The following is a 27,978-nucleotide window of genomic DNA, read 5'->3' as shown; positions in this document are numbered from 1 at the left end:
GAATCGGAAAGATAGAGATGAATAGAAGCAATACAGGATGATGAATGAGCGGGCAACACTATACCCGCAAATAAGAGCCCGGCGAAAAGGAATCCGGTAACCCAACCTGTCACATACAGAACCAAACTACAAAAAAATAAAAACAAACCGGAAACAACAAGAACAAGTCGAGAAACAGAACCAACAAGAAGAAAAGCCAAAACAAAACAAATGTATCTTCCATCCAACAATCAAATTCAGCTTCGTTTCTCTCCTAACTAAACAGATCACACCGGATTCCTCTTCCCCGGATAAACCCATTGTAAATGTAAATATAAATCCCTTTTCCGATCGCTGGAAGCATTTGTTAAACTCATCCCAACACCTCTTGGCCTTCCGAAGGGCACCTGATTAGCTCCAATATATTAACCACCTCTCCCATCTCCGGGCGGTTTGATGGTACATGTGACGTGCATATTAACCCTAGCTTCATGACCGGGATGGCTTCCTCCGCTGGGAATTTCCCCTGGAGCTTCTCATCGACGCACTCCTCCACCCTACCATCTTCGAGTGCTGCTCTGACCATGTCGCACAGCACCACCACATCATCCTCCATGTACTCCACAGGCCTCTTCCCAGTAACCACCTCCAGCACCAATACACCAAACCCGTACACATCACATTTCTCTGTTATCTTCACCGTTCGGCATGCAAATTCAGGTGCCATGTAGCCGAGTGCGCTTTGAATCTTGCTACTTAAAACATAACGATCAAGCATCGGGAGCAACCTTGCAAGACCAAAATCTCCCACTTTAGGTTCACCACAGCTGTCCATGAGGACATTACTTGATTTTAGATTGTAATGGATTATCTTATGCTGGTGCAAGTGAGCCAAGGATTTTGCTGTCCCAAGAATTATGTTGAACCTATCATTCCATGAGAGGATGTTCCCGCCTTGTCCTTCATGGAGGTGTTTATATAGGCTTCCACCAGGCACAAATTCACATATAAGGAGCTGCAGAGATGGAGTCCAGTAATACCCTTCAAGTCCCACAAGATTAGGATGCCGAACTTTTCCCAGTTTCTTTACTTCCCTCTCAAAGTCTTCTTGGGACTTGACAAGACTTGAGACAGTGAGCTTCTTAATGGCAACTGGGTGCCCATCTCGAAGAACTGTTCGGTAGACCGCTCCAAACCCACCTCGCCCAAGTTCACAATCCTTGTTGAGCAGAGCATGAGCTCCTGTACTGAAATCAGGTTCACCAGAGAACATGACAAGCTTCCCAGAGTTGGCATCAGTGGTGGGAGAATGGCTGAAGTCATCACCACCAGAAAATGTGACGGCTGCTGCAGAACGAGAAGCTGTAGTCCGAACGCGAAGATTAAGGACAGTTATAGCAATTACGCCAATGACAATTACGGCTGCTGCCCCAATAGCAATGAGCGCAGAAATGCTAAGGATGATTTTCTTGTGACCAACGCTGCTGTGGGGCAATGAACCGGAAGGGGAGTCGGAGGAAGAGTTGGGATTGAGGACAATTGGTTTAGGAAGAACTGCAGGGCAAGACTTATTGGCAGCCGAGCCACAAAGAGATGGATTATCAGAGACAGAAGTAGGGGAGATGGTATTGAAAAAGTTTCCAGCCGGTAGCGCTCCTTCGAGGCGGTTGTGAGAAATGTTAAAAGAGAGGAGGTGGGAAAGACTGGCCAATTGCTTGGGCAAGCTTCCTGTAAGGTTGTTGAAGGATAAATCTACATTTTGTAAATCTGTGAGTTTTGCCATGGCTGCAGGTATTGGACCAGTTAAGTAGTTATGTGATAGGATCCTACAAAATTAAACCAAAATAATTATTAAAAAAAAAAAAAAGAACCAGCAGAGTGATGAAACATCAATAATATTGGTTAGGGTTGAACGTTTGACTGGCAAATTAAGAAACAGAAACTTCCCTTTTCTTTTAAAATGGTAATACATTTACATCAAGTATCACGGTAGAAGAATTGAATGTCATCTATTTCAAGTTTCCAGACAACCAGAAGCAACATTATGGTAACTTTTTTTTTATCATATAACTTTAACAAAAAAATCATTGCAATAAAATTTTACCCCATTTATGCGCCTACAATGGACAAAATCAAACTATGAAATGCCCTAAATAATTATTGATTCTCAGTATACCCTAAATAACATCCCCACCTCCCAAAAACTAGCAATAACAACACTAATAATAAGTCCCAAATATCAATGCAAAACCAATCCATATTTGAGGAACAACGAGCAAGAAGGGTCCAATTTCCAATTTTCCATTCAATCACACATGGTTTATCTGTCTGGCAAATTGCAAGCTAACAGGGTTAAAGAGAACAAGCACAAGCACATAGGCACAAAATTACAGAAACGTTTGAGCAAAGAGAACTTACAGAGATCTTAGTGAAGAGCAGTTCTCAAGTGAAACTGGAATTTTTCCTGCTAGGAGGTTTTTCTTCAGCCTCAGCTCCTTCAAAGCTGCAGCTCCTCCAATTTCAACAGGAATGCTTCCATTTAATTGATTCTGACTCAAATCAAGAACATACAAGGCTTTTAAATCTCCAATACTAGCCGGAATAGAACCTACAAGAAAGTTTCTGGACAGATTCAAGAGCCGCAAGCTGCTAAGAACGCCAACAGCTGAAGCAATTTTGCCAGATAATGCATTGGAGGATAAATCCAAGATCTCCAAGCTTTTGCCTATATTTCCACTCAATCTATTCCCTGACGGCAATACTTCCTGTACGCCCAATTTAAAAATCCATGCAGGAAGACTACCAGTCAATGAATTCTGACTAAAATCCAAGGCCAACAGATTAGCACAATTTTTCATAGAGTCTGGCAAGCTCCCGTTTACATCATTTTTGGAAAAATTCAATACCTTCAGTGACTGAAGATTTCCTATTGAAATTGGAAGCTGTCCAGAAAAACGGTTTGCTGAAAGATCCAGAGTCTCAAGACTTTTCATTTCTCCAATCGATTCCGGAATGCCACCAGCAAGCAAATTACTATGTAAACTTACATAACTGCACAAGGAGAGTTTCTGTAGTGTTTCTGGAAGATTACCAGAAAGAGAATTCTTACTAAAATCAAGGGATCTCAGTAGCGAACAATCACCAATGCCCTCTGGAAACTCTCCAGAAAACTGATTGTTCTGCAAGTAAATGTCTCGCAAATTATGCAAAGCTTCAATACCCTTTGGAATTTCACCCTCTAACAGATTACTTGAAAGATCAAGTGATCTCAGCCCATGCAAGGACCAAATTCCAGAAGGCAGTGATCCTGAAAACCGATTTGAGGAGAAGTTAATTGCCGCTAGAGATGCACATGAACCTAGGCTATCTGGAATCTGTCCCAGGAACTTGTTTTTGGCCAAAGAAACTGATTTTAAAGACCCACATTGTTGAAAGAAATCATTTGAGATTGGTCCAGAGAGGCTGTTCTCACTCAGGTCAACATATGTAAGGTTCTGAAGTTGTGTGAAATCGAGGGTTATGCTTCCAGTAAGATTATTCTTGGAAAGTGACAGCTTTCGGAGATATTGCAGCCGAAGTAGGCCTCGGCCAATCCGTCCCGAGAGAGACAAACCATCAAGGACGAGGTCAGTAACCCTTTTCAATCTGGGGTTGCATTTAACCCCGAACCAGTTGCAGGGACTGTCATCGTCTTCATTCCAAGATTTCAGATTGGCCTTTGGATCTTGAATATCAGCCTTAAAGACGACCAATCCCAGAACATCATCATTCAGAGATGGATTCAAAGGGGTCACAAAATCCAGCGCCAAGACAAGCAGGAAAAATAAACTGAGCAGCCTCTTCATTTTCAATCTTCAGCAAACGAAAGGTTCTGGCTGCACATATTCTTCCATAAAATAAAATAAAATATGATATTCTATCAAAAGCAAATATATAATTGATAGAGGAACTGCCTTTAACATGAAGCAAATGCTAATGCGACATGAAGAACTGAAATAACACAAAAGCAGACGATGAAGGAAACGCTGATGAGCAAATTAGAGCAACAAGCATAACATTGTTCAGTTTTGCAACAAACCCAAAGAGACAAAAGGCAGGTGAAATCAAATCACGGCTGAAAGTGGAAAAAAGACAAAGATTTCAACTGAACTGAAATGAACACTTGAAGTTACTTCAAACAAACGAAAAGAACCTTATCGAAGCACGATATATTTCTACGCAACTTTCCTAAAATAAGATGTGTGAAGAATGAAAAAATAAAAGATAAATTTTCTTTGTAAACGGCTAGAAAAAAAATAAACATAAAATAAGAAGAAGTAGGACGAGATCTTGGACGGCAGTACAAGAAATACCACAAAGCAGTCACATTAGCAACGAAAGACACCAGAATTCAAAACACAGCTGGAAAAAAGGGAATCTTCGGTAGGAAAAACGTAAAAACCCTAAAAACCTCTCCGGAGGCAATGAAAACAGGCGATTCTGAACTTCAAACTGGAAAGAGTTGAAGAGTCCGCAGAGAACGAACTCCGCAACGTTATGATCTGCGAACAACGAAATGCAGAAGGTATATCCGAGATTTCCTTTGTTTCGCCGGAAAGCGGCCGGGATTTGCAAGCGAATCGCGAGACCGGAACAATCAACGGAGCCCGGTGGAGAAATCTAGGGCTCTGGTTGTGTCTCAGAATGTAGATTCCGAGAATCTCGCCGGGAACGGCTCACTTGCCGGCAGTTGAAGCTTCCGAGCGGCGTGGTCAGTTTCGGACATATTAGAGTGAGGCTCGGGGAAGAGGGGGTCCGTGGTCTTGAGGGTAAATAAAAAGACTTTATTCAACGGCAAAAACCAGGTGGCTGCGGCTTCGCTGTTAGATGGTGAACACGTGGCCCGATCGCCTCCCTAACTGGGTCCGACGTGGCAGACATGCAGTCCTTGTCAGCACTACTTTAAATATGGCCTGCATAAGTGGCCGAGGAGCTTTTCCCCGGGAAATCTGATCCGGCGAGAATCTCAAGACCAACCCTGTATTCTCACTAAATTACATCAGTGGCATTTAAATTTTTATTTGGCAAAGTTGTATTAAGAATTTTACTTCAAATTTTTTTTATTTAAAAAAAAAAAATAGTCCCGTGCATGAACGTTCTAAGTATGCATGATCCAGTAAAGGGACAGAGTTCTATAGTGTGCAATCTTACCTTACATTTTTTTTAAGAAACTTTTTCCACCCATCAAACTTGTGACCTGCAAGTCAAAATTTTGTAACAAGTCTAATATAATATAAATTTTTTAAAAAAATCAAAACTATATATGAAAAGAAGTCTTTTATTGCAAGATTTTTAAGAAACTCAGAAATTTTCAAATTAGTATATAATTATCTTATCTTGTGAATGTGATTATTTTTTTTAAGAGTATAGATTTTTATTTTATTTTATAACAATATTTATTTTAGTATTTTAGTGTTTTCTTAAGATATGGAAATGTTTGGATTAATAATTTTGTTTGAAAAAATAAATAAAAAGAAAGGAAAATATCTTTTGTTATATTTTATTTTATATAAAACACCATTAAAATTTATTTTGAATATGATTAAAAATTAAATAGTAACCACGTGTGTAATTAAATATATTGACGGTATATTTTTTTCTCTTTTTTTTTTATAATAAAACATGAAAAAAAAAGTAAATTTTTTATTTTTATTTTATGCTCCTAACATCTTTAAGGTTCCAAACAATTCCTTAGGGTTGTTTTGTTTGTAGCATAAAAAATATTCTCATGGAATGAGATTGTGTTGTAAGATTTTTGGGAATATTAATAAGTCTCGGTCAACACTTAATTCAACATGGGAATGTTGATAATTACTCGAAGAAGATGATCATTAATACTTTTGAGGTTTAGATATGTGTATAAATTATATATGAAGAATAATATGTACTTAAAAATCTACGTCATAAGATTTCAATAATTATAAGTTTAAAATATTTGTACTTAATAATTGATTAATTGATATAATCAAGGGCATATTTAATTTTTAGAAGACAATGATAATATTATATTTTTTTCAAACAAATTTATAAATATTAATCAAATTACTAATTAATATAAATATTTGCACTTTTAATAGACATTATAAAAAATAATTTGTAATTTTAATTAACATTTTATATATTTTAATTAAAATTAAATAATATTTACATTGTAAAACTTATCCATTGAAATAAAATATTCATATCCTATGTAAATCTTTTCATTTTTAAAAGTTTGAAAAATATATAAATCATCTCATTGGGTGGAGGGGCAAAAATGGACAATGGCATTTGTGGTAAATCAATGAGAATGAGGACCGAGGAGAAAGTAGTGTGAAATTAATTAAAGGGGTAGGGGTAGGGGTAGGGGCAGGGGGTAGGTGGGTGAGCGTAATAAAGGGGGAGGAGATCCGGAGAAGAGTGGGACGACAGTGAGACTCTTCGCTCATCTTTATTAAATTCCCATGGGGCAAAGTGAAAGCCTTAAAAAGTTAAACTTTAAAGGGACGGGTCTTCCCGCCCGCTTCTGTGCGACTGTCCTACTTATATTAATTCCCACCATCCCCTCTTTATTTTTTTTCTACCTACTGCCAAAACAATCTCACCTTCCTTTTACATCACTTTTAACTTTTAACAGTTTACTTTTACTTTTTACTTATTGACCTGTTTACATTATTTTTTCTCAAGAGAAAAAAAAAAATTCTATTTTGTTCATCTGCTGAATTGAATACGTTGAAGTGAGTTAATTAGGGGCCAGCCAACACCATGCTTCTTGCACTAATAAAAAATTAATGGCTTATTTGATTTCACTAAGATGAAATATAGTTTGAAATTTAAATATTTATAAAATAATTATTCTGTACATATTCTTAATTATTTCATTTAAAATGTAATAAAAAATAAATAGACATCTCATCGTGAAATTTGAAATTAATCATTCCTTATCTATTTCTTAGTATAAATTCATAAAAAATTTCACATTATTATTTTCTTTATAATAAAAATATAATTTCTTATGTAACCTATTAGAATTAATCTATTGCTGACAACACATATTTAACAAATCAAATTTATAATGCATGGAGGTAATTATATATAATTATTTTAAACACGAGGCATAAAATTTGAGGGCGTGCAGAATGTCCAACATTAATTTTTGTTCACAGGTATGTACCGAGTTTATTAGAGTTTCTTTGCTGACTCTTTGTTGACCACAGAAATCAGCCCTTTGACAAATTTCATAGAAGCATGGATGCGTGTTTTCTGGGTTTGTTTTTTTTTTTTTTCACCTTAAGTTTTGTTGCATGACCATCATAATTTCCTTCTAATTCACATCAATTATATTTTTTCAATTTCCTTCTTGCATTTTTTAATACGAAGAATATTCAATTTTGATTCAACCCATCATTCTATATATATATATATATATATATAAAAACTATATATATAATGGTAAAATCTCTGAGTATTCAAATATGACAATACATTCTTGTATTTTTAAAAGCTATAGAAAACCTCTTAAAATTTAAATTTATTTATAATACGAACCTTCCATTAGTTAACCGTTAGTCAACCGTTAATTATATATATATAAAAAATTACTTTTAATAAAATAATATTTCAAAATGATGTTGACTTAAATAAATTAAATTGAAACAAAAATGGCCAATGTAATATCTTGAAAACTAAATAAATGAGTGAAAACTTAACCTATTCTAGAATTGAATGATTTACCGGTACAATCGTTTTGGATAAATCAATTAATATAAGCATGACAAAATAATTTTATTATAATTTTAATTTTAAAAAAATATATTAAAAAATAAAAATAAAAGATATCAAATTAAATTTAAAAAATTGTTCAATTTAATGTCTTGAAAATTGAATAAACGTATTGGAAGCCTAATCAATTCTCCAATTGAACAGCTTGTCGATTTGCTGCTTTAGATCAATCAATTGATGAGCATGATAAAATAATTTTATTATTATTTTAAAATTTGTAAAAATATATAAAAATAAAAATTACTAATAAATCATAAAAATACCTAGTAATTATAGTATTACAAAATGCTTGTTAGATGTAATTTCATAAAAATTAAATAACTAAACACATCATAAAACATAATTCAATATTTTTAAATTCAAGTAGCCTAGCTGAAAAAGACATAAATTAAAATTTTAAAATTCAAACTTCATAAATTAAAATTATGTTCTTTGTGTAAAATAAGAGGGTTAAATAGATAAATAACACTTAAATTTATATTAATTAGTTAACATTTGATCTAACCATTCATCAATCTTTTTAAATTTTAACCAAGATGCTATATTATTAAATATGGACTCAAATAGACTCAAAAAAAAAAAACGAGTGATAATTCAACGAACTAGTTGATACGAGTCAATTTTTAAACTATAGTTTAATTTTAAAAATATATTTAGGCATTTAATTTGTATGTAAATTGTATATAACAATTTTGAAAAATAAAATTATTTATGTATTTTTTTCTGAATTATTAAATTATTTAGGCATTTAATAATGTTATTATACTTATGTCAACCGGTTGATCCGAACCAATCAAGTTAGTTAATTTGAGAACTAGGTGTCCAATTTATTTACAAATTTAATTTGCACTTTTACTTAGATGGATAATTTTTTTGACTTTATTTATTAAATTAATATCATTTTTTAAAAAAAATATCTAATCACAAGTGAATAAAAAATGACAAAATTATCATTTTATTCATTTTTCATATATATCCATAGGTGGCGGTGCAAAGAAAGACTAAAGAAAAATAGATTACCATATCCTTTCCATTTAATGATCAGCATCTACATTCAGTAGCCATCTCCCCTGTTTCCTAACACCATGAAGGCCTCCTTCTCCCCTTCGTACTAATACCCTCTCCGCATGCTAAACCATCCCTGCAATCTGCATCAATAAATAGAGAAGCTAAATTAAGGCAAGAAAAAGAAAATAAGTGTTATCATCTGCATAATCCTAATACAATTAACCTGAATCTTGATTGAGTTTTCAAAATATAAGAAACATCTATAGGCATGTCCAATACAACAATCCTGCATAACAAACCCAACCCCGGCACATTTGCTTAGCCATCAACAGCAAGACTATGGTTGTCATTGCCACTCAAGCTTATTAATATCATATCCAAGCATTTAATCAACTAGTCCATATTGCTTCCAACAATAACAAGAGGGCTAAAATAGTTTGATTCAACAGAAAATAGTACCAAAAAATGAAAACACATCAAGAGATTAAATTTTCACCATGCTATCCACAAATTTATATGTATGAAAAAAAATCAAAACATACTATGGTCTGTGCGCCCTTAGCTGTGATGGGCGTGCCATCCATTTCACGTGCATGTTGAGTGACGGTTTTTGGGCTGGCCGCAGACACTCTGAATAACACATAACCGTAGCCATTTCTTCGACATATCTGCATGAAAATAATTGAAAATTATCAGTTTCAAAATCAACGCATGTTTGAATACACTGAACAAAATATATAAAAATAAAAAAGTAGTAATGAAATACTTACCACATTATATATGAAACAATGTTTTTCAATCAAATTGTTGGCTTTACTTAAACCTAAATATCATCTTCAGGATCAGAATCATCCGTACGCTCATCTTGTACTAGAAGGTTATCAGGTGAACTTTTCTTACTAATGATAGTCCCATCTATATCATCTCTAATCCAATTAATGCTTTCTCCCATTTCTCCCATCATGCTTTCCAATGCTAAATTGAGCGGCTCATTATCACAGTAAGTGTCCTCATCATCCACACGCATGTTACCTCCACCAACATCAAAAACATCCCTTGGCTTTGTTTTAAGAGCAACAAACCAGTCCTTATGTCTTTCATCTTCAATGTAAAATGCAGGTCTAGCTTGAGAAGATATGACGAAGGATTCATCAACCACAGGGTGACCGGTGTGGATTAAATGTGAGAAATTTACTAGGTCAAATCCAAATCCATCTTTCTCAATGCCTTTATTTCAAGCAACATCTGCCCAATTGCACTTGAATAAAACATATTTCAACTTATCAAAATAATTCAACTCTATAATTTCAGCCAAGACACCATAATAGGTTATCCCTACTTTAATTTCCATGAAAACTCCACTATTTTGAGTTTTCTTATTTTTCTTGTAATCTTTGGTGCAAAACTTAGTGTCATGACAACATATCCTCAGAAGCTTTTACATGCATTATTTGGACCCCAAGCCAACCACCTAATTTTATCAGTAAATTGATCATCTCTTCCATCATTATTCACATTAACCTAGAATTGCAAAAATTATATCAATACATGGCAATCAAATTGACATTTTAATAAGTTTTTGGCTTAACTCTATATATTGAAACAAAGTAATTACATATGATCGAAACCGATCAACGAAATTCTCCAAGTGCATTTTTTCTATAAGTGCATCACTCACACGTGTTCCAAGCCTGTCTCTTGATTGCATCTTTGCGCATGCTCTAGAAGAAAACTTTGGAAAGTCACTATTAAGGTCTCAATGGTTACTATTACGTACAGAACCAATATCATCTTAATACTTGCACACAAAATGGAGTGATTTCATCACTATTAAATAACACACAACGATGTACTTGCATCTATGGGGCTTGTTCAAACAAAATGCTAGACACCGCTCCAATAGCATCATCGATATTTCTTCTTGGTCGATTGAATATTGTTTCAACAGATTTCAAGTATCTTGAGCAAAATGTCAAACACTCCTCCGCCAAGATCCCTTCTGCAATCAAACCCTCAGGATGGGCTCTATCATGAACATGAAATTTAAGTGGTTAGAGGAACCTATAAAAATAAAATGGAATTTAATAACTCATATAATTGGATCATATATTTAGACTAATTACTAATGACAAATGAATTAGAATGACATAGACCAACCTCTCAACAGGAAACATCCATCAATAGTGAGCTGGTCCTCCAATTTTAGCTTCAAAAGCCAAATGAGTGACCAAATGTATCATAACAGTAAGAAATGGAGGGAAGATTCTTTCCAAGTGGCATAATGTTTCCACAATTCGAGTTTCGAGTAGCTCAAGATCTTGTACAACCAAAACTTTAGAACATAATTCCCTAAAGATGCAACATAAATTAATTAAGGGGCCACTGGCTTTTTTTGGCAAAGAACCACGCAAGGTTATATAGCAAGCAATTGTTGCATCAATATGTGACAATCATGGTTATTTAGGCCAATAATGTTTCATTCCCTAAGCTGAACACAACAGGCCAAGTTTGATGAATAGCTATCTTGAACTTTTACATTTTTAAGAACTTTCAAGAAACCATTTTTTCTGTTGAAGACATTGTAAAGCAAGCTGGCGGCTTACAACAATTATTAGTCCCACGAATTTCAGGGTGTAGCTCACTTCTTATACCCATTTTTTGAAGATCAAACCGTGCTTTTAAATTGTATTTCATTTTACCATTGAAATTTAATATTGTACCAAGCACATTATCACACACATTTTTTTCTACGTGCATCACATCAAAATTATGACACAATCAATAATGCTCCCAATAAGGTAATTTGAAAAATATTCTCCTTTTAGTCCATGGCTGGAATTCTTGAGGCTCATCCCGCTTTCATTTTCCTTTTGTTGCATTGATATGTCCACCAAAGTCACAAACAAGGCCTTCAGTGTGTCTTAAAACCTCAGTACCAGATAGCATTTAAGGTGCTAGCTCCATTTCTCATTTACCATCGAAGGATTCTTTATCGCTGTGAAATCTATGATTACTATGCAAGAATCGCCTATGACCCATGAAACAATATTTCCCACCATGTTTTAACCACAAAGAGCGAGTATTAAAATTGCAACAAGGACAAACAAGAGCACCTTTGGTTTTCCACCCAGACAAATCCCCATATGCAGGAACGTCTTTGGTTGTCCACAGTAATGTTGCACGCATTTGAAAGCATCCTCCAATAGAGAGATCATATGTTTCAATACCATCCTCCCATAACTCCTGTAATTCTTCAACTAAAGGTTCTAAATATACATCAATCTTAAAAGAAGGTGAGCTTGGACCAAGAATAAGCAGTGATAACAAGAAAGATGAGCTTTTCATGCATACCCTGGTAGCATATTATAAGGAACCAAGATGACAAGCCAACAACTATGACCAGTGGTCATAGTTCTAAAAGGATTAAACCCATCAGTTGCTGAACCAAGTATGAAATTGCGAGGATCTGAAGAAAAATTTTAAAATCGCTCATCAAAAGCTTTCCATGCTAGAGAATCAACTGATTGTCTCATCAAACCATCATTTGTTTGACCTTCTACATGCCATCACATCAAAGATGCAGTTTTTGAGGACATAAACCACCTTTCAATTTTTGAGGACATAAACCACCTTTGCAATCTTGACTTAAGAGGAAATCATCATAAAACTTTGGCAGCAGTTTTCTTACTTATAGGATGTCCTTCTTCATCAAACTCAAACCCATTTTCATTTACTTGCCGCCTTAAGCTACCGCATTTTATACATATTTCATCATTTGCTTTCTCCTAAAAACTTTCCCTTCGTTTGATGCATTTTTGAAAGCAAAATCTAAAAACTTTAAAACTCCTTCACAATATTCAGTTGTCAATATATATATATATATATATATATATATTTTTACCCAAGTCTTATCCTTTTGCCAGAGAAAATAATGATAACTTCCTTTAATCCTTAATGAAAAGCCTTCAGAGAAAGAAAATAACATGTGATTAATACAAATTTATAATCACATAACGTTAAATGCAATCAAACATTCAAATGATATGTTGTAGTATGTGTTTATGTAAAGAGCCTTGATAATGATTCAATTATTTTTCTGTTACTCTATGTGGATGGTATGTACTATGGGGGGCAGTAGAAGGGGTAGGGGTAGACCTAAAATAACTTGGGAGGAGATAGTGAGTAAGGATTTAATATGTTTGAATCTATCAAAAGAAATGGTCCATGATCGCATAAATTGGCGGAAAAGGATTCATATAACCGACCCCACTTAGTGGGACTAAGGCTTGGTTTTGTTGTTGTTGTTGTTATGTGGATGGTATGTTGATTGCTGCAAAGAGTATAAGTGAGGTCAACAAGTTGAAGACTTTGTTGAGCAAAAAATTTAACATGAAGGATTTGGGTGCGGCCAAGAAAATTTTTGGGATGGAAATTCGTAGGGACAGAGCTTCCAAGAGATTATGATTATCTTAGCGTAGCTATGTTGAGAGAGTGTTGGAGAGGTTCAACATAGATAATGCAATACCAGTGAGTACAACTTTGGCAAATCATTTTAGATTGTCTACCGCTCAGTGCCTGAAGACAGATGATGAAGTTCAAGACATGTCAAAGATTCCATATGTCAGTGCAATGGAATGCTTGATATATGCTATGGTTTGTACAAAACCGGATTTGGCACAAGTTGTTAGTGCGGTGAGCAAGTTTCTATCAAATCCAGGATGACAGCATTGGGATGCAGTCAAGTGGATTTTCAAATACTTTGAGGGGTACTACAAACTATGGCATCCTGTTTGGCAAACAACGGGATAATACTTCAGTTGTGGGATATGTAGATGCAGACTATGCCAGAGACTTGGATGACAGGAGGTCTACCACAGGTTATGTATTCACTTTTTTGAGGGGGCCTATTTGTTGGAGGTTCATGGTTCAATCTCTAGTTGCACTATCTACTACTGAGTCAAAGTATATGGCAGTTGCTGAGGCTGCCAAGGAAACTTTGTGGCTTATTAGGTTGGTCAAGGAGCTGGGTATTCAGCAAGATGGAGTTCAGTTGCATTATGATAGTCAGAGTGTCATTTATTTGGCAAAGAACCAAGTGTGTCATGCGAGAACCAAGCACATAGATGTGAGGTTTCACAGGATCAAGGAATTGGTTTCTTTTGGTGAACTATTGCTTGAGAAAGTTCACACTTCTGAGAATGCAGCAGACATGTGACAAATCCTGTTACCACAGATAAGTTCAAGCACTGCTTGGACTTTATTAATGTCTCTAGATGCTAGATGGGAGACATCCCAACTTATTGTCCCAGGTGAGTTCCACGTTATGTTTTCTTTTTCTCCTAAGGTGTGAATATTACCTAAGGTGGAGATTGTTGTAGTATGTGGCTCATATTGAGTGGAACACTTGTACACGTGTACATGAAAAAAAGAATAATATAATAATTTACATGATCTAATAGCATGCTTACACTAATAGATTTCTATAAAATTTTCACTATATTGTCAATGAAAGGTACCTTAGGATATCATTTCAAGTGTATATATAACCCTAATCCTAATTGGTTAAGTTTCCATTTATGCTTCAAGCTCAACACATCCTCTCGTTGCCTATTGATACATCAACCATTATAAGGCAAAACCGAAAAGAGAATTGCCTATGATAGAATTGTGTGGTTGATTGCGAATGAGATCTTAAGGAAGATGGAATTTCTTTCATTGGTTGTACAATGTCTAACTTCTTGTTAGCAAAACTCTTTCTAGTAGAACCTTCCCACAAAGAGGTTTAAGATACGGTGACACACCCTTTTTTATCATATTTTTGTGATTTTTATGGAAGTTTTCTCCAATACTTTGAGGAATAAGGCAAGGACAAAGAGCCTTAAAGGGATTAGGGTTGAGAAAGGTAGTTTAATCATTAAACAATTTGTTGCTTAGTGATGGTAAAATTTTTCTTTTTCTTAAAATATTGTGTTGTAGTATGTGGCTCGTATCGAGTGGAACACGTGTATAGAGAAAGCAAGCTCCTTTTGGGCCTTTAATTTATTGTTTTATTGATTGGGATGATTCATGGATTGGGGGTGCGGGGGCAACGCCCCCGTGGTACGGTACATGGGTATTCAAGGAATTTTTCTAATACCTCTATACGGCTAGGGTTAGTATAAATACATATGATGCAACCCTACTTTGAAATAGTGAAATCCAGTCGCCACTCGCTCTTGTGGATGTAGGCATACTGCCGAACCACGTTAAATCCGTACTTTTTTGTCGCTTTATCTCTGTATTTTTCCATACTATTCATCATACTTGCCACACGTTTCTCAACATGATACATATCAATGAGCACAGTGACAAACCTTTCATGTAAAAGGGTTAGGAATTGAAAACAATAGTGCAATTTGATGAAATAGCATATCTAAATTTTGATTTTACCTTCTTATCTCTCATATTTTTTTTTAGGGATGTATCAAACTAGACTTCTAATGTTTAATCTAGTCATATAGTTCATATAATTCATGTTTAGTTTTGTAGTAACCCGACCCAAAAAATAAATAAATAAATAATGAATAATAAATAAATAATAAATAAATAAATAAAGAGATATTTTGGAGAAGATATTTTGGATAAGATATTTTGAAAGGAGATATTTTGAGATATTTATATATAAATATCTTGGAGGAGACATTTATTTAGATTACTTAAACGCTAAGTTAGGTTTTATTCTATAAACTCTCTCATTCTCTCTCTCTCTCTCTCATTCTCTCTCTCTCTCTCTAGGATTTCGCGTCATCCATTGCCGGAATCCACGATCCGTCGTTACCACGTGGGTTAGGAGGAGAATCTCTACGGTTATTGTGGAACAGATCTTTGATTGTGGAATTTCGGGATTTTCCCTAAAATCGAGGTAAGGGTCTGAATTCGATTTTGGTTCGGTAGATCGGTAGTATAGGAAATTATATTGAAGTATTGTTCTTCGGTTTTTAGGTTTTAGGGACCCCAAGTCGTTGTTTTCGATCGGTTCGTTCGTGTTTCGATTTTAGGTTTAAGGTAAGGGGAAATTGATCACAAAAGTTATTTTGTAAAACTAAACCGCTAAAAAGATAGTTTACAATCATATGATTGATTTGACTGCTATTTTACTAAATTTCACCAGGTTGAAATGCCGGGTTTCATGATTTTACGATTTTGGTAAAAATACGGGTTTTGGCGTATGGTCTCCAAATGTTTCAAAACTTCTTTATTTGTATTATTATGTATGTAGGAGATGCATGAATCCCTTATTTTTATTTAAATGGTGTTTATTGTATTATATACTATATAGCGGATTTTTGTTTAAATTAGTGTGACATGTGGATGAAAATGAACTTGTGAACATTTGATATTATTGATATGGATTATGGGAACAGAGTTCCAAATTGTTATACTGGAAAATGTTGAAAAACAAGTGTCGGTTATATACCGTGCTAATTATGCAAAAAGGGTAAACTAAGAGGGTGTATGCCGATTTATACCAGATATGGATATATGAGTTTGTGAAAATACTGGAATTGCACAGGTTATCATGTTTTGTTATAAATTGTATATATGATAAGTGGAACCATAGTTTGCGACTATTAGAGTTGAAAGATACTACCACCTAAGGGGTTGAAAGATACTACTGACTAAGGAGTTGAAAGATACTACCGAACTGGAGTTGAAATACTTCAAGGTAAAGGGGTTTATAGTCCCGATACCAAGAGGCTTGGATTCCGTTGCCAGTGAGTATAGTGCAACCACACACGCTAAGCGGTGTGGGTACAAAGATGGTCGGCTTGCAGGAGTTTGTAATCACTGGTGAATAATGGACCAGGGGAGGCAGTCGGACTATATATGAGATACATGACAGTGTCTGCATTAACAGGGCATTGTTAAATATATCAGTGCACAACCCGTGCCACGGGGTAAAATAAGCATTATTTGTGATACCAAACTGTTGGTGGTTCTATATTCATATACATGATTTAAAAGCTGATATGGAAAAACAGTATTGTTTATATTGATATATGTGTTGTGCTTCAGTATTGAAAACCTTTGTTTTATATATATGGATATATGTTTTAAATTGAAATACTCACATGTGGTCACACACTGATTGTAATACTTTATTCCTTACTAAGAAGTGTCTCAACCCGTTATACAACCTCTATTTTCAGGTCCTTCAAGACATCGGTCCTAGTTGCTAGAGCGACTAGGAGGGTGGTTTTTTGTTTAGTTGTGTAAGTATTCGGTTATGTAATAAACTTAGTTAGAAGCATTTTTTTGGAGGTTGTAAACACTGATTTATGTATTAAGTTGGATGTTTGTGAATTTAAGAATATAGTTGGTAGACTCTGATATATACCTAGTATAAATTCCGATGGATATTTATGTTTTTCCATGACATTTATATCCCAATTTTGTATGATTTACACCCGTATGTCCCTATTTAGGACGGGTTGTTCATGTATGTCTATCAGGTACAGATTATTATGTATGTAGGTTGGCAACCTAGGTCCGTATAAAGGGTCGAGTCGTTACAGTTGGTATCAGAGCCCTTAACCAGTCGGAAGTGTGATTTAAATCGTGCTACTTGGTTAGGGATATGTTCAGAATTAAGAATTTTCTAGCTTTGTAGTCTAGAATATACCACAGTATAAGACATGGATAAGACCTCAGGTTTTGTTTTGTATGCCTGGAGACGGATTTCCCTTGGCAGACTTCTATGTTTTTTTGGATCATTCGAAGGGTTCAGAAAATCACGGCAATCTATTGATGGTGTTGTTTCCAAGCAGAATGGCAGGATTTGAGTTAGTATGATGATGTTAAATTAATGGAGTACGTCAATATTGAAAATATGATTTTAGGGGACTGAGTCTATAGTAAAATAGTATTAACCGATATTTAGGCTTTTACCCTTCTAATGGATTTTCATTTTTGCCTTTTAGGATGGAATGCAGGGACATTACTGCCAACATAGGAGGTTGTAGTAGTGAGGGTGCTGGCCATAAGGCTGGCAGTGACTCTACGAGTGTATTACGGGATTTCGCACAGCATCTTATGGCTGAGGTGGTGCAAACGAATAGGGGGCAGGACCGTCTCACATCTGAGATGGGATGCTCCATTGATCAGTTCACCAGGTTGAAGCCTTCGGTGTTCGTAGGAAGTGCAGATCCAGTTCATACTGAGAATTGGATCCAGGAGATCGAGAAAATTTTGGATGTTTTGAACTGCATGGAGAAGCAGAAAGTAACCTTTGCAACGTTCAAGTTGTCAAGGGAGGCAGAGAGATGGTGGGTGTCGGTTAAGAAGATGGAGGAACACCGACCGATACCGGTAGCAATGACGTGGTCCCGTTTCAGAGATCTATTCTTTGAACGGTACTTTTCGGCCACGGTCAGAAACGCGAAGATGGAGAAATTTATGAACCTGTCTTAGGAGTCACTGTCGGTGCAACAGTACGCTGCCAAATTCCAAGAGCTATCCTGATTTGCTCCATTCATGATACTGGATGAAGTGAGGAAGGCCTGGAAGTTTCAGAGGAGTTTGAGGAAGGCGATCTGTAGACAGACAGCGATCTTGCAGTTGCAAGACTTTGCTACACTGGTCGACAAAGCCACTGTGGCAGAGGAGAGTCTGCTGGAGGACGTGGAGGTTCAGGTCCCGAAGAAGAGACCAGCGCCTCCTAGTTCTTCGTTTGGGGCGACGCAAGAAACTAGAAGAGGAATAGTGGTGGTACGTTTTAGAACACCGCAGCTTCCCATGGTTGCTCTCTTTGTGGTAGGAAGCACGTTGGTCAGTGCTGGCTGACTACGGGGGCTTGTATGCAGTGTGGCAGGCAAGGACATAAGGCGAGAGATTGTCGCCTGCCAGGAAACAGTGGAACCTCGCAACAGTCATACAGAGGAAATACTCAGGCGTAGCGTGGTAGTCAGCAAGGGGGTACAGCCTAGGTTAGGTTGTATTCTCTAACACCTGGCGAAACAGAGAATGCTGGTGATGTAGTCACAGGTATCATTTACATGTTTTCTCATAATGTTGTCGTATTATTTGATTTTGAGGCAATGCATTCTTTTATTTCCCGAAAATTTGTTAAACTGTGTGGATTAGAGGTTCAACTGTTAGATAATGAACTGGTAGTGGCTACGCCGTCAGGATCAGTAGTCGGATATAGCAAGGTAGTCTGTGACTTCCCGATTGAAATTCAGGGAAGGGTACTACCAGTTGACCTTGTGGCGTTTGATATGTATGGCTTTGATATCATCCTAGGAATGGATTGGCTATCCATCAGTTATGCTAGTATTGATTGCCGCAGGAGGGAGGTGATATTTAGACCGCCAGGGCAGCAGGAATTTAAGTTCCTAGGATCGTGTGTGCGTTCTGCACCATGGATCCTTTTAGCTTTGCAAGCTAGGAGGTTACTCCTGGAGGGTTGCCAAGGGTATCTGGCGTTTGTGAAAGACACGCCGACTGAAGAACGTAAGCTGGAGACGATTGCAGTAGTGCGCGAATTCCCTGACGTGTTTCCAGAGGACTTGCCAAGATTACCTCCGGACTGTAAAGTGGAATTCGCTATAGAGTTAGCTACAGATACAGCGCCAATTTCGAAAACTCCGTATCGCATAGCTCCAACTGAATTAAGAGAGTTGAAAGAACAACTGCAGGAGCTACTAGACAAAGGGTACATTTGACCTAATGTTTCTCCCTGGGGAGCACCGGTGTTATTTGTGAAGAAGAAGGATGGGTTGATGAGAATGTGCATCGATTACAGAGAACTTAACAAGGTAACGATAAAGAATTAATATCCACTACCCAGGATTGATGATCTGTTTGACCAGCTTTAGGGCACACAGATCTTCTCTAAAATTAATCTACGATCTAGGTATCACCAGCTGAAGGTGAAAGCGGAGGACATTCCAAAGACAGCATTTCGAACCCGGTATGGCCATTACGAATTTATGGTTATGCCTTTTGGTTTGACTAATGCACCTGCAGCATTTATGGATCTGATGAACAGGGTCTTTCATGAATATTTAGACCAGTTCCTCGTGGTATTTATTAATGACATCCTAGTGTATTCTAGGAGCGCTACAGAGCATGAAGTTCATTTGAGGTTGGTATTGCAAATGCTTAGGGATAAGAGGTTGTATGTTAAACTAAAGAAGTGTGAGTTCTGATTGGAACAGATTGCATTTCTAGGGCACGTCATGTCCAAAGAAGATGTATCAGTGGACTCAAGTAAGATTGAGGCTGTAGTGAACTGGGCAAGACTGAAGAATGTTCAAGAGATCAAAAGTTTTCTGGGTCTTGCAGGTTACTACCGATGTTTTGTAGAAGGATTCTCCAGTTTAGCAGGTCCTTTGACGCAACTCACGAGGAAAAACATGAGGTACGATTGGACTGATGAGTGCGAGCTGAGTTTCCAGGAGCTAAAATGGCGACTAGTTACTGCTCCAGTCCTGACCATTCCATCTGGAAATAGCGGATTTGTTATCTACAGTGACGCCTCTAAAAAGGGTCTTGACTGTGTTCTAATGCAGCAGGGCAGAGTAATTGCTTACGCTTCTCGTCAACTTAAAGAGTACGAGAAGAACTACCCGACACATGATATGGAACTAGCAGCGGTGATGTTTGCATTAAAAATCTAGAGGCATTACTTGTATGGTAAAATGTGCGAGATTTTTACCGATTATAAAAGTCTGAAGTACTTCTTCACCCAGTAAGAACTAAACATAAGACAACGCAGGTGGCTTGAGTTGATAAAAGACTACGACTACACTATTAGCTATCACCCAGGAAAGGCTAACATGGTAGCTGATGCTCTAAGTCGAAAGTCTGTTGATGCGTCGGTCTCAGTAGTGGGGGTTCAACATCAGATCTGTATGGACCTGGAAAGGTTGTGCTTGGAGGTGGTGGAAGGGTATCATCAGGCTGTTCTTGCCCGCTTGGTGGTGCAGCCGATCTTACAAGAGAGGATCCGTGCGGCGCAGAAGGAGGATCTGGAATTAGTTGAGCTTATGGAAGGAGTTCAGAGTGGGTTGAAGCCGGATTTCAGTATCTCTGGTGATGGGATATTGAGATTTCGCCACAGGGTTTGTGTACCAAATAATTCCGTAATTAAACGGGTTATTCTGGAAGAGGCACACCGTTCACTCTACACCGTACATCCTAGTAGTACGAAGATGTATCGGAATTTGATGGAGTCCTTCTGGTGGTCCAACATGAAAAAAGAGATCGCCCATTTTGTATAGCAGTGTCTAACTTGTCAGCGGGTCAAAACAGAGCACCAAAGGCCAGCAGGACCACTTCAGCCACTTGCCATCACCGAGTGGAAGTAGGAGCACATTTCGATGGATTTTGTGACGGGATTACCTGCGACGGTGCATGGGCAGAATGCTATATGGGTTGTGATAGATCGGTTGACGAAGACTGCACATTTCATTTCAATCAGAGTCAGCCATTCTCTGAATAGGCTGGCAGAGTTATACGTGCAGGAGATTGTACGACTCCACGGTGTTCCTGTTTCTATAGTTTCAGATCAAGATCCGCATTTTACGTCTCTATTCTGGAAGAGTCTACAGGATGCCTTGGGATCACAACTGACATTCAGTACGTCTTTCCACCCGCAGACGGATGGACAGTCTGAGAGGACTATTCAGACGTTAGAGGATATGTTGCGGGCTTGTGTACTGAACTTTAGTGATAGTTGGATACAGTATCTACCACTTGTCGAGTTTGCATATAACAATAGTTACCAGGCTAGCATTGAGATGACACCTTATGAGACATTGTATGGTCGCCGGTGTCGATCTCCGTTATTCTGGGATCAGGTTGGTGAGCGGCAGATACTGGGTCCGAAACTGGTTTAGCAGGCCTCTACAAAGGTCTAGTTGATCAGGGAGAGAATTAAGGCAGCTCAGAGTCGGCAGAAGAGTTGTGCTGATACTCGTCTACGGGATCTAGAATTTGAGGTAGGAGATATGATGTTTTTAAGGATCGCTCCGATGAAAGGGGTGATGAGGTTCGGAAAGAAGGGGAAGCTAAGTCCTCGATATATCGGGCCTTTTGAAATCCTGGAAAGGATAAGTTCGGTTGCTTATCGAATGGCTCTACCTCCAACACTATCTAGAGTCCATGACGTGTTTCACGTCTCGGTGCTGAGGAAGTACGTGTCGAATCTTTCGCATGTGCTGAGTTACGAACCTCTAGAGATCAGTGATGCTTTATCATATGAGGAGGTACCAATACTGATATTAGATCAGAAAGTTCAGCAGTTACGGACTAGGGAAATATCGCTAGTGAATGTATTATGGCGTAACCATGCAGTGGAGGAAGCTTCATGGGAGTTAGAGTCAGAGTCAGAGATACGCCAAAAGTACCCGCAGTTATGTTCTGATGGTACGTAATTATGTATAGTAGTATAGGTGGTATGGTCTTCGGGAGAGTTTTGTGTGTGTGTGTAATCTTCCGAAACATCGCATTGTAACTACAGTATTCCTCCACCATAAGCGAGGGTAGATAATAAATTCAGGCCGGAGCTGCTTTGTGGGTGGCTACCGACTCTTCTATAGGTCTCCGACGTAAGGTAGAGTATGCTTGGTATCGATTGGTGAATTTCGGGGACGAAATTCTTATAAGGAGGTGAGATTGTAGTAACCCGACCCCAAAAATAAATAAATAAATAAATAAATAATGAATAATAAATAAATAAATAAATATTTTGGAGGAGATATTTTGGAGAAGATATTTTGAGATATTTATATATAAATATCTTAGAGAAGATATTTATTTAGATTACTTAAAGGTTAAGTTAGGTTTTATTCTATAAACTCTCTCATTCTCTCTCTCTCTCTCTCTCTCTCTCTCTCTCTCTAGGATTTCGTGTCATCCGTTGTCGGAATCCACGATCCGTCGTTACCACGTGGGTTAGGAGGAGAATCTCTACGGTTATTGTGGAACGGATCTTCGTTTGTGGAATTTCGGGATTTTTCCTAAAATCGAGGTAAGGGTCTGAATTCGGTTTTGGTTCGGTAGATCGGTAATATAGAAAATTATATTGAAGTATTGTTCTTCGATTTTTAGGTTTTAGGGACCCCGAGTCGTTGTTTTCAATCGGTTCGTTCGTGTTTCGGTTTTAGGTTTAAGGTAAGGAAAAATTGATTACAACAGTTATTTCGTAAAACTAAACCGCTAAAAAATAGTTTACATTCATATGATTGATTTGACTGCTATTTTACTAAATTTCACCGGGTTGAAATGTTGAGTTTCGTGATTTTACGGTTTTGGTAAAAATACAGGTTTTGGCGTATGGTCTCCAATTGTTTCAAAACTTCTTTATTTGTATTATTATGTATGTAGGAGATGCCTGAATCTCTTATTTTTATTTAAATGGTGTTTACTATATTATATTCTATATAGCGGATTTTTGTTTAAATTAGTGTGACATGTGGATGAAAATGAACTTGTGAACATTTGATATTATTGATATGGATTATGGGAACGAAGTTCCAAAATGTTATACTGGAAAATGTTGAAAAATAGGTGCCGGTTATATACCATGCTAATTATGCAAAAAGAGTAAACCAAGAGGGTGTGTGCTGGTTTATACCAGATATGAATATATAAGTTTGTGAACATACTGGAATTGCACAAGTTATCATGTTTTGTTATAAATTGTGTATATGATAAGTGGAACCACAGCTTGCGACTATTAGAGTTGAAAGATACTACCACCTAAGGGGTTGAAAGATACTATCAACTAAGGAGTTGAAAGATACTATCGAACTGGAGTTGAAATACTTCAGGGTAAAAGAGTTTATAGTCCCAATACCAAGAGGCTCGGATTCCATTGCCAATGAGTACAGTGCAACCACACACGCTAAGCGGTGTGGGTACAGATATGGTCGGCTTGCAGGAGTTTGTAATCACTGGTGAATAATGGACCAGGGGAGGCAGTCGGACTATATATGAGATACATGACAGTGCCTGCACTAACAGGGCATTGTTAGAGATATCAGTACACAACCCATATCACGGGGTAAAATAGGCATTATTTGTGATACCAAGTTGTTGGTCGTTCTATATTCATATACATGATTTAAAAGCTGATATGGAAAAACAGTATTATTTATATTGATATATGTGTTGTGCTTCAGTATTGAAAACCTTTGTTTTATATATATGGATATATGTTTTAAATTGAAATACTCACATGTGGTCACACACTGATTGTAATACTTTCTTCCTTATTGAGAAGTGTCTCACCCCGTTATACAACCTCTATTTTCAGGTCTTTCAGGACCTCGGTCCTAGTTGCTAAAGCAACTGGGAGGGTGGTTTTTTGTTTAGTTGTGTAAGTATTCGGTTATGTAATAAACTTAGTTAGAAGCATTTTTTTGGAGGTTGTAAACACTGATTTATGTATTAAGTTGGATGTTTGTGAATTTAAGAATACAGTTGGTAGACTCTGGTATATATCTAGTATAAATCCCAATGGATATTTATATTTTTCCGCGACATTTATATCCCAGTTTTGTATGATTTATACCCGTATGTCCCTATTTAAGGCGAGTTGTTCATGTATGTCTATCAAGTACAGGTTATTATGTATGTAGGTTGGCAACCTGCGTTCGTATAAAGGGTCGGGTTGTTACAAGTTTAATTCCCATTGTATGTGTGTGTGTGTGTGTGTGTGTGTGTGTGTATAATAGAAACTATAGACCTCCATATAAGAGATCACCTAAACGTGTTTTAAAATTACTTTTTTTATACAAATGATTAAGCTCTATATATCATATAAATAATTAAATAATATTGTTTCCTTTTTCCTCATCCTCTCTTCAACATAATTCTCACAAAAATTAAAACCCGGATGGATTCATAAGTGACAAACGCGTTTCATTTTCAAATTGTTCAATCAAATGTCAAATTCCTCTAACCAAGGTCTTCATTTTATCCCAAACATTTTGTTTAATTCATATAATTAGTTTACAATCCCCTTTAATCTCGAGTTTGGTAAAACACTTTCCCTCAAAGCTTTATATTAAAGCCGCATATAATCACTCATGGTATTTTTCATTTATTATTTTTTATTTGCTGTAGGAAGACCCAATTTATTGTTCTACACAGGTTTGAAGCATTGTTCATTCAAGCTTTCAATTACAAACATGAAAAACAAAAAAAAGGAAAACATGAATATCCATGAACAATAAACCAAAATCCAAAAATTTAAATTGCTTTCTTCCCCAATTTCCCTTTTTCAAGACAAAGTTGTTTTGAGTCTTACAATTAAGTTCTGACATGGAGAAGGGTCTCCTTTTTGCAGTCAAAATTGACGGCCATCATGTGATCCATTTCTTGCTTTCCATGTAACTTTAATATGTCTCATACAGCACACCTTCTCACTCCCATTTTTTTAATATTATATTGTTAAATAAAATAAATAGACTTTGATGGATTATGAACTCAAAGCCACCATGAGCAGCTGTGCTTGACAATGCACCCAAAGAAAATACATGCTTTCCCTGGCTGTACAGTTTGGATGCTCTCTCTCTCTCTCTCCCTCTAAGTTAGCAAAATCCCCAACATACATCCGGAGCAATAAAGGATAAAAAGGCAGCTAATTATCAAATAAGCAGATAGCATGAATTTCATAATCTGCTATTTGGTGCAGCATCTCATTGACTAAAGAGAAATCATCAAAAACATTGAAGGGGAAATGACTATGATTCAAAATCACTATTTTCAGAGAGTGATTTAAGCACTTGCATTTGATTGCGGTAATATAATCAATGAAATGAAAGGAAAACCTGGAGAGCTCGAATTGGAAGCAGAAAAAGCAGATGACGACCAGCAGCAAGAGTCACCAGTCGTGGGATTGGGGAAGAAGACCCAGATGTGTTAAGGAAGAAACTGGAATCTCCAATTAAACTGAAGAAGAACGATGCTATACTTGCAAGAAAGGGCAGAAAGCTAGGGTTCGTCTGGCAGTACCTACTCGTCCAGCTGTGTGAAGAAACTGAAGGAGCGCAATACTCGTCCAGAATTTTGAGCTTCAATATTTTGGGGAAAAAATTTTAAATCCATTCCCTAAACAAATAGGATCGGATTGATGCGGTGATATACGCCAACCCGCTTATAAAATGTCCATCATTTAAAAAAATAAAAAAAACTTAGAACATAAAACCTAATTACCCATAAAAGTCTTATCAAAATGAAATTTCATGGGATAAACAGGGTATATATTATTTATATACGTAAATAAGTATATAAAATAATATTTTAACTTACATAATTTGTAAAAATATATAATAAAATAATAATAATAATAATAATAATAATAATATAAGTATCCTATACAGGGTCCACAAGATTGTATGGAACTCACATGAGTCCCGAAATCGTGTGGAGGTTTACATGAGTTTCGAAACTGTGTAAGACTCATAAAATCGTATAAGAATTATTAGAATTACGTATGATCCATTTGAGTTTCGAAGTTGTGTGGGACCCACAAGAACATATGAGACCCACATGAATTTTCAAATTTTAAATTTAATTTTATTCAAAAAATAAATAATAAAATCAATAAATATTAAAAATAATTTAAAGGTAATAACAATGATAATAATGATTAAGAAAAATAATAAAATAATTAATTAACTAATTGATTAATTAATTAAGTAAGTAATTAAAAATTTATTTAATGGAAATGGTGTCAAACACTCCCACATACCCTCCATCCCCATCTCATTCTCAACTCATACCTTACCCATTCTTTAATTTTAAAAAAAAATTATAATTTCACTCATCTCCTCGTACTTTTATAAATTCAATTTTTTCTCCAAAATTTTCCTATAAATAGGAAATTCTCAACTTTCATCTTTCACAACAATTTTTCCAAGAAAGAGAAAGATTAGTGAGTGAAATAATTTGTAGTGGGGAGAGAATTTTTGAGTAAGTTCTCACTCATCCACTCTTTCCGATATCATTTCATAGAGAGAGTTATTGTGTTCGTAGCACAAGGTAAAAAAAGAAAGTAAGTAAATTTGATTATGTTAGTTTTTTTTTTATTTAAAATTCATACCCGAATTTATTTTGTAAGTAAATTTCAATTATGTTAGTTAGTTCCATAAAATTTACATGAGTTTATTTTTATGTATATTTAATTATATCAGTTCTATTTTTAATATACTTACATTTATTTTTGGGTTAAAAAATGTTCTAATCCCCTCGGGTAAATTTTCAACATTTCTTTCTATTCAAAAAAAAAATTCTATATATTTTTAACACAAAAATTGTGTAACATGAGTTTATTTTTACGTTGCATTTTTTTTATGAAAATATGAGTAAATATGAGATTTTTAGGATATTATTTTAAATTACATAAATTATAATAAAATGATTTTAAAACCTCTTATGACAACGAAAGTTCAAAGTTACAGATGTTCGGTACCACAACTTAAAGTTTAAACGGATCAAAGTGCACTCACACTGTTTATAGAGTGCTTATTTATATTAGTGGATTTCTCTTGAGTGCACACCTTATTCCGGATCAGGACTTAAAAAGGAAAATCTCACTTAATGTTTATGTACGTTGATTTAGTTTGGTCGGCCAACCAGTTAAGTCTAGTTTTCGGACCGCACAACTCAGTCATGGGAGTAAACATGACTTACGGCAAATAGGCCTAAGGGTGGTTTTTATAATATATGTTTATACATATTTAGTTACATGTACAGAGTTATTAATGAGTTGAATGAAAAGTATAAGTTTATATGAAAAGGCCCATTCTTGTGCTTAAATGACGATTTAAAGAAAACGTATAAGGAAAAGTATATGTATGTATATAATTAAATATTTTTATAGTTTTAAAGTTAAAAGTTTAATTTAACGGTCACCGTATATGGTTATTAAATATTACTGTTATAATTGATGGTAAAAGTTTTATGCATAAATTTTTAGATTTATATTTATTTTGGAATAAATTTTAAAGTTATAGTATTAAATATTATTTTACAAAAATTTTTAAAAACTCATTTTGGCCACACACTAATAATAATCTTATTTACTTACTAAGCGTCGTCTCACTCAAATCATATTTTTATTTCAGATAACTCTGAATGACATATCGAAAATCAGGCTTAGCAAGCATGTGGGTGGGGATAGAAAAATAAAGATTGATT

The 27,978-nt window shown here is 36.0% G+C and overlaps 1 protein-coding gene and 2 long non-coding RNA genes across 3 annotated transcripts; 1 reads left to right on the top strand and 2 right to left on the bottom strand.

Moving 5' to 3' along the window:
• LOC131165502 (probable LRR receptor-like serine/threonine-protein kinase IRK) lies at nucleotides 1–4,996 on the bottom strand. The gene is made up of 2 exons (XM_058123380.1): nucleotides 2,398–4,996; nucleotides 1–1,805 (listed from the first exon to the last, which is right to left on the bottom strand). Exons 1-2 carry the CDS (start codon nucleotides 3,822–3,824, stop codon nucleotides 353–355), a joined length of 2,880 nt encoding a protein of 959 aa, XP_057979363.1. The 5' UTR covers nucleotides 3,825–4,996; the 3' UTR covers nucleotides 1–352.
• A 3,722-nt stretch (nucleotides 4,997–8,718) lies between these two features.
• On the bottom strand, nucleotides 8,719–25,935 carry LOC131165503 (uncharacterized). The gene is made up of 3 exons (XR_009139588.1): nucleotides 25,608–25,935; nucleotides 9,330–9,455; nucleotides 8,719–8,927 (listed from the first exon to the last, which is right to left on the bottom strand). It is a non-coding gene; the product is annotated as an uncharacterized LOC131165503 (long non-coding RNA).
• Nucleotides 15,476–24,437, top strand: LOC131165504 (uncharacterized). Its single transcript, XR_009139589.1, has 2 exons — nucleotides 15,476–15,688; nucleotides 24,089–24,437. It is a non-coding gene; the product is annotated as an uncharacterized LOC131165504 (long non-coding RNA).
• Nucleotides 25,936–27,978: the final 2,043 nt, after the last annotated feature.

The sequence above is a fragment of the Malania oleifera genome, chromosome 10 (assembly GCF_029873635.1).
Source record: "Malania oleifera isolate guangnan ecotype guangnan chromosome 10, ASM2987363v1, whole genome shotgun sequence".
NCBI lineage: Eukaryota > Viridiplantae > Streptophyta > Magnoliopsida > Santalales > Ximeniaceae > Malania > Malania oleifera.
The sequence above is the reverse complement of the archived record's forward strand: the minus strand, read 5'-3'. Positions and strand labels throughout refer to the sequence as shown.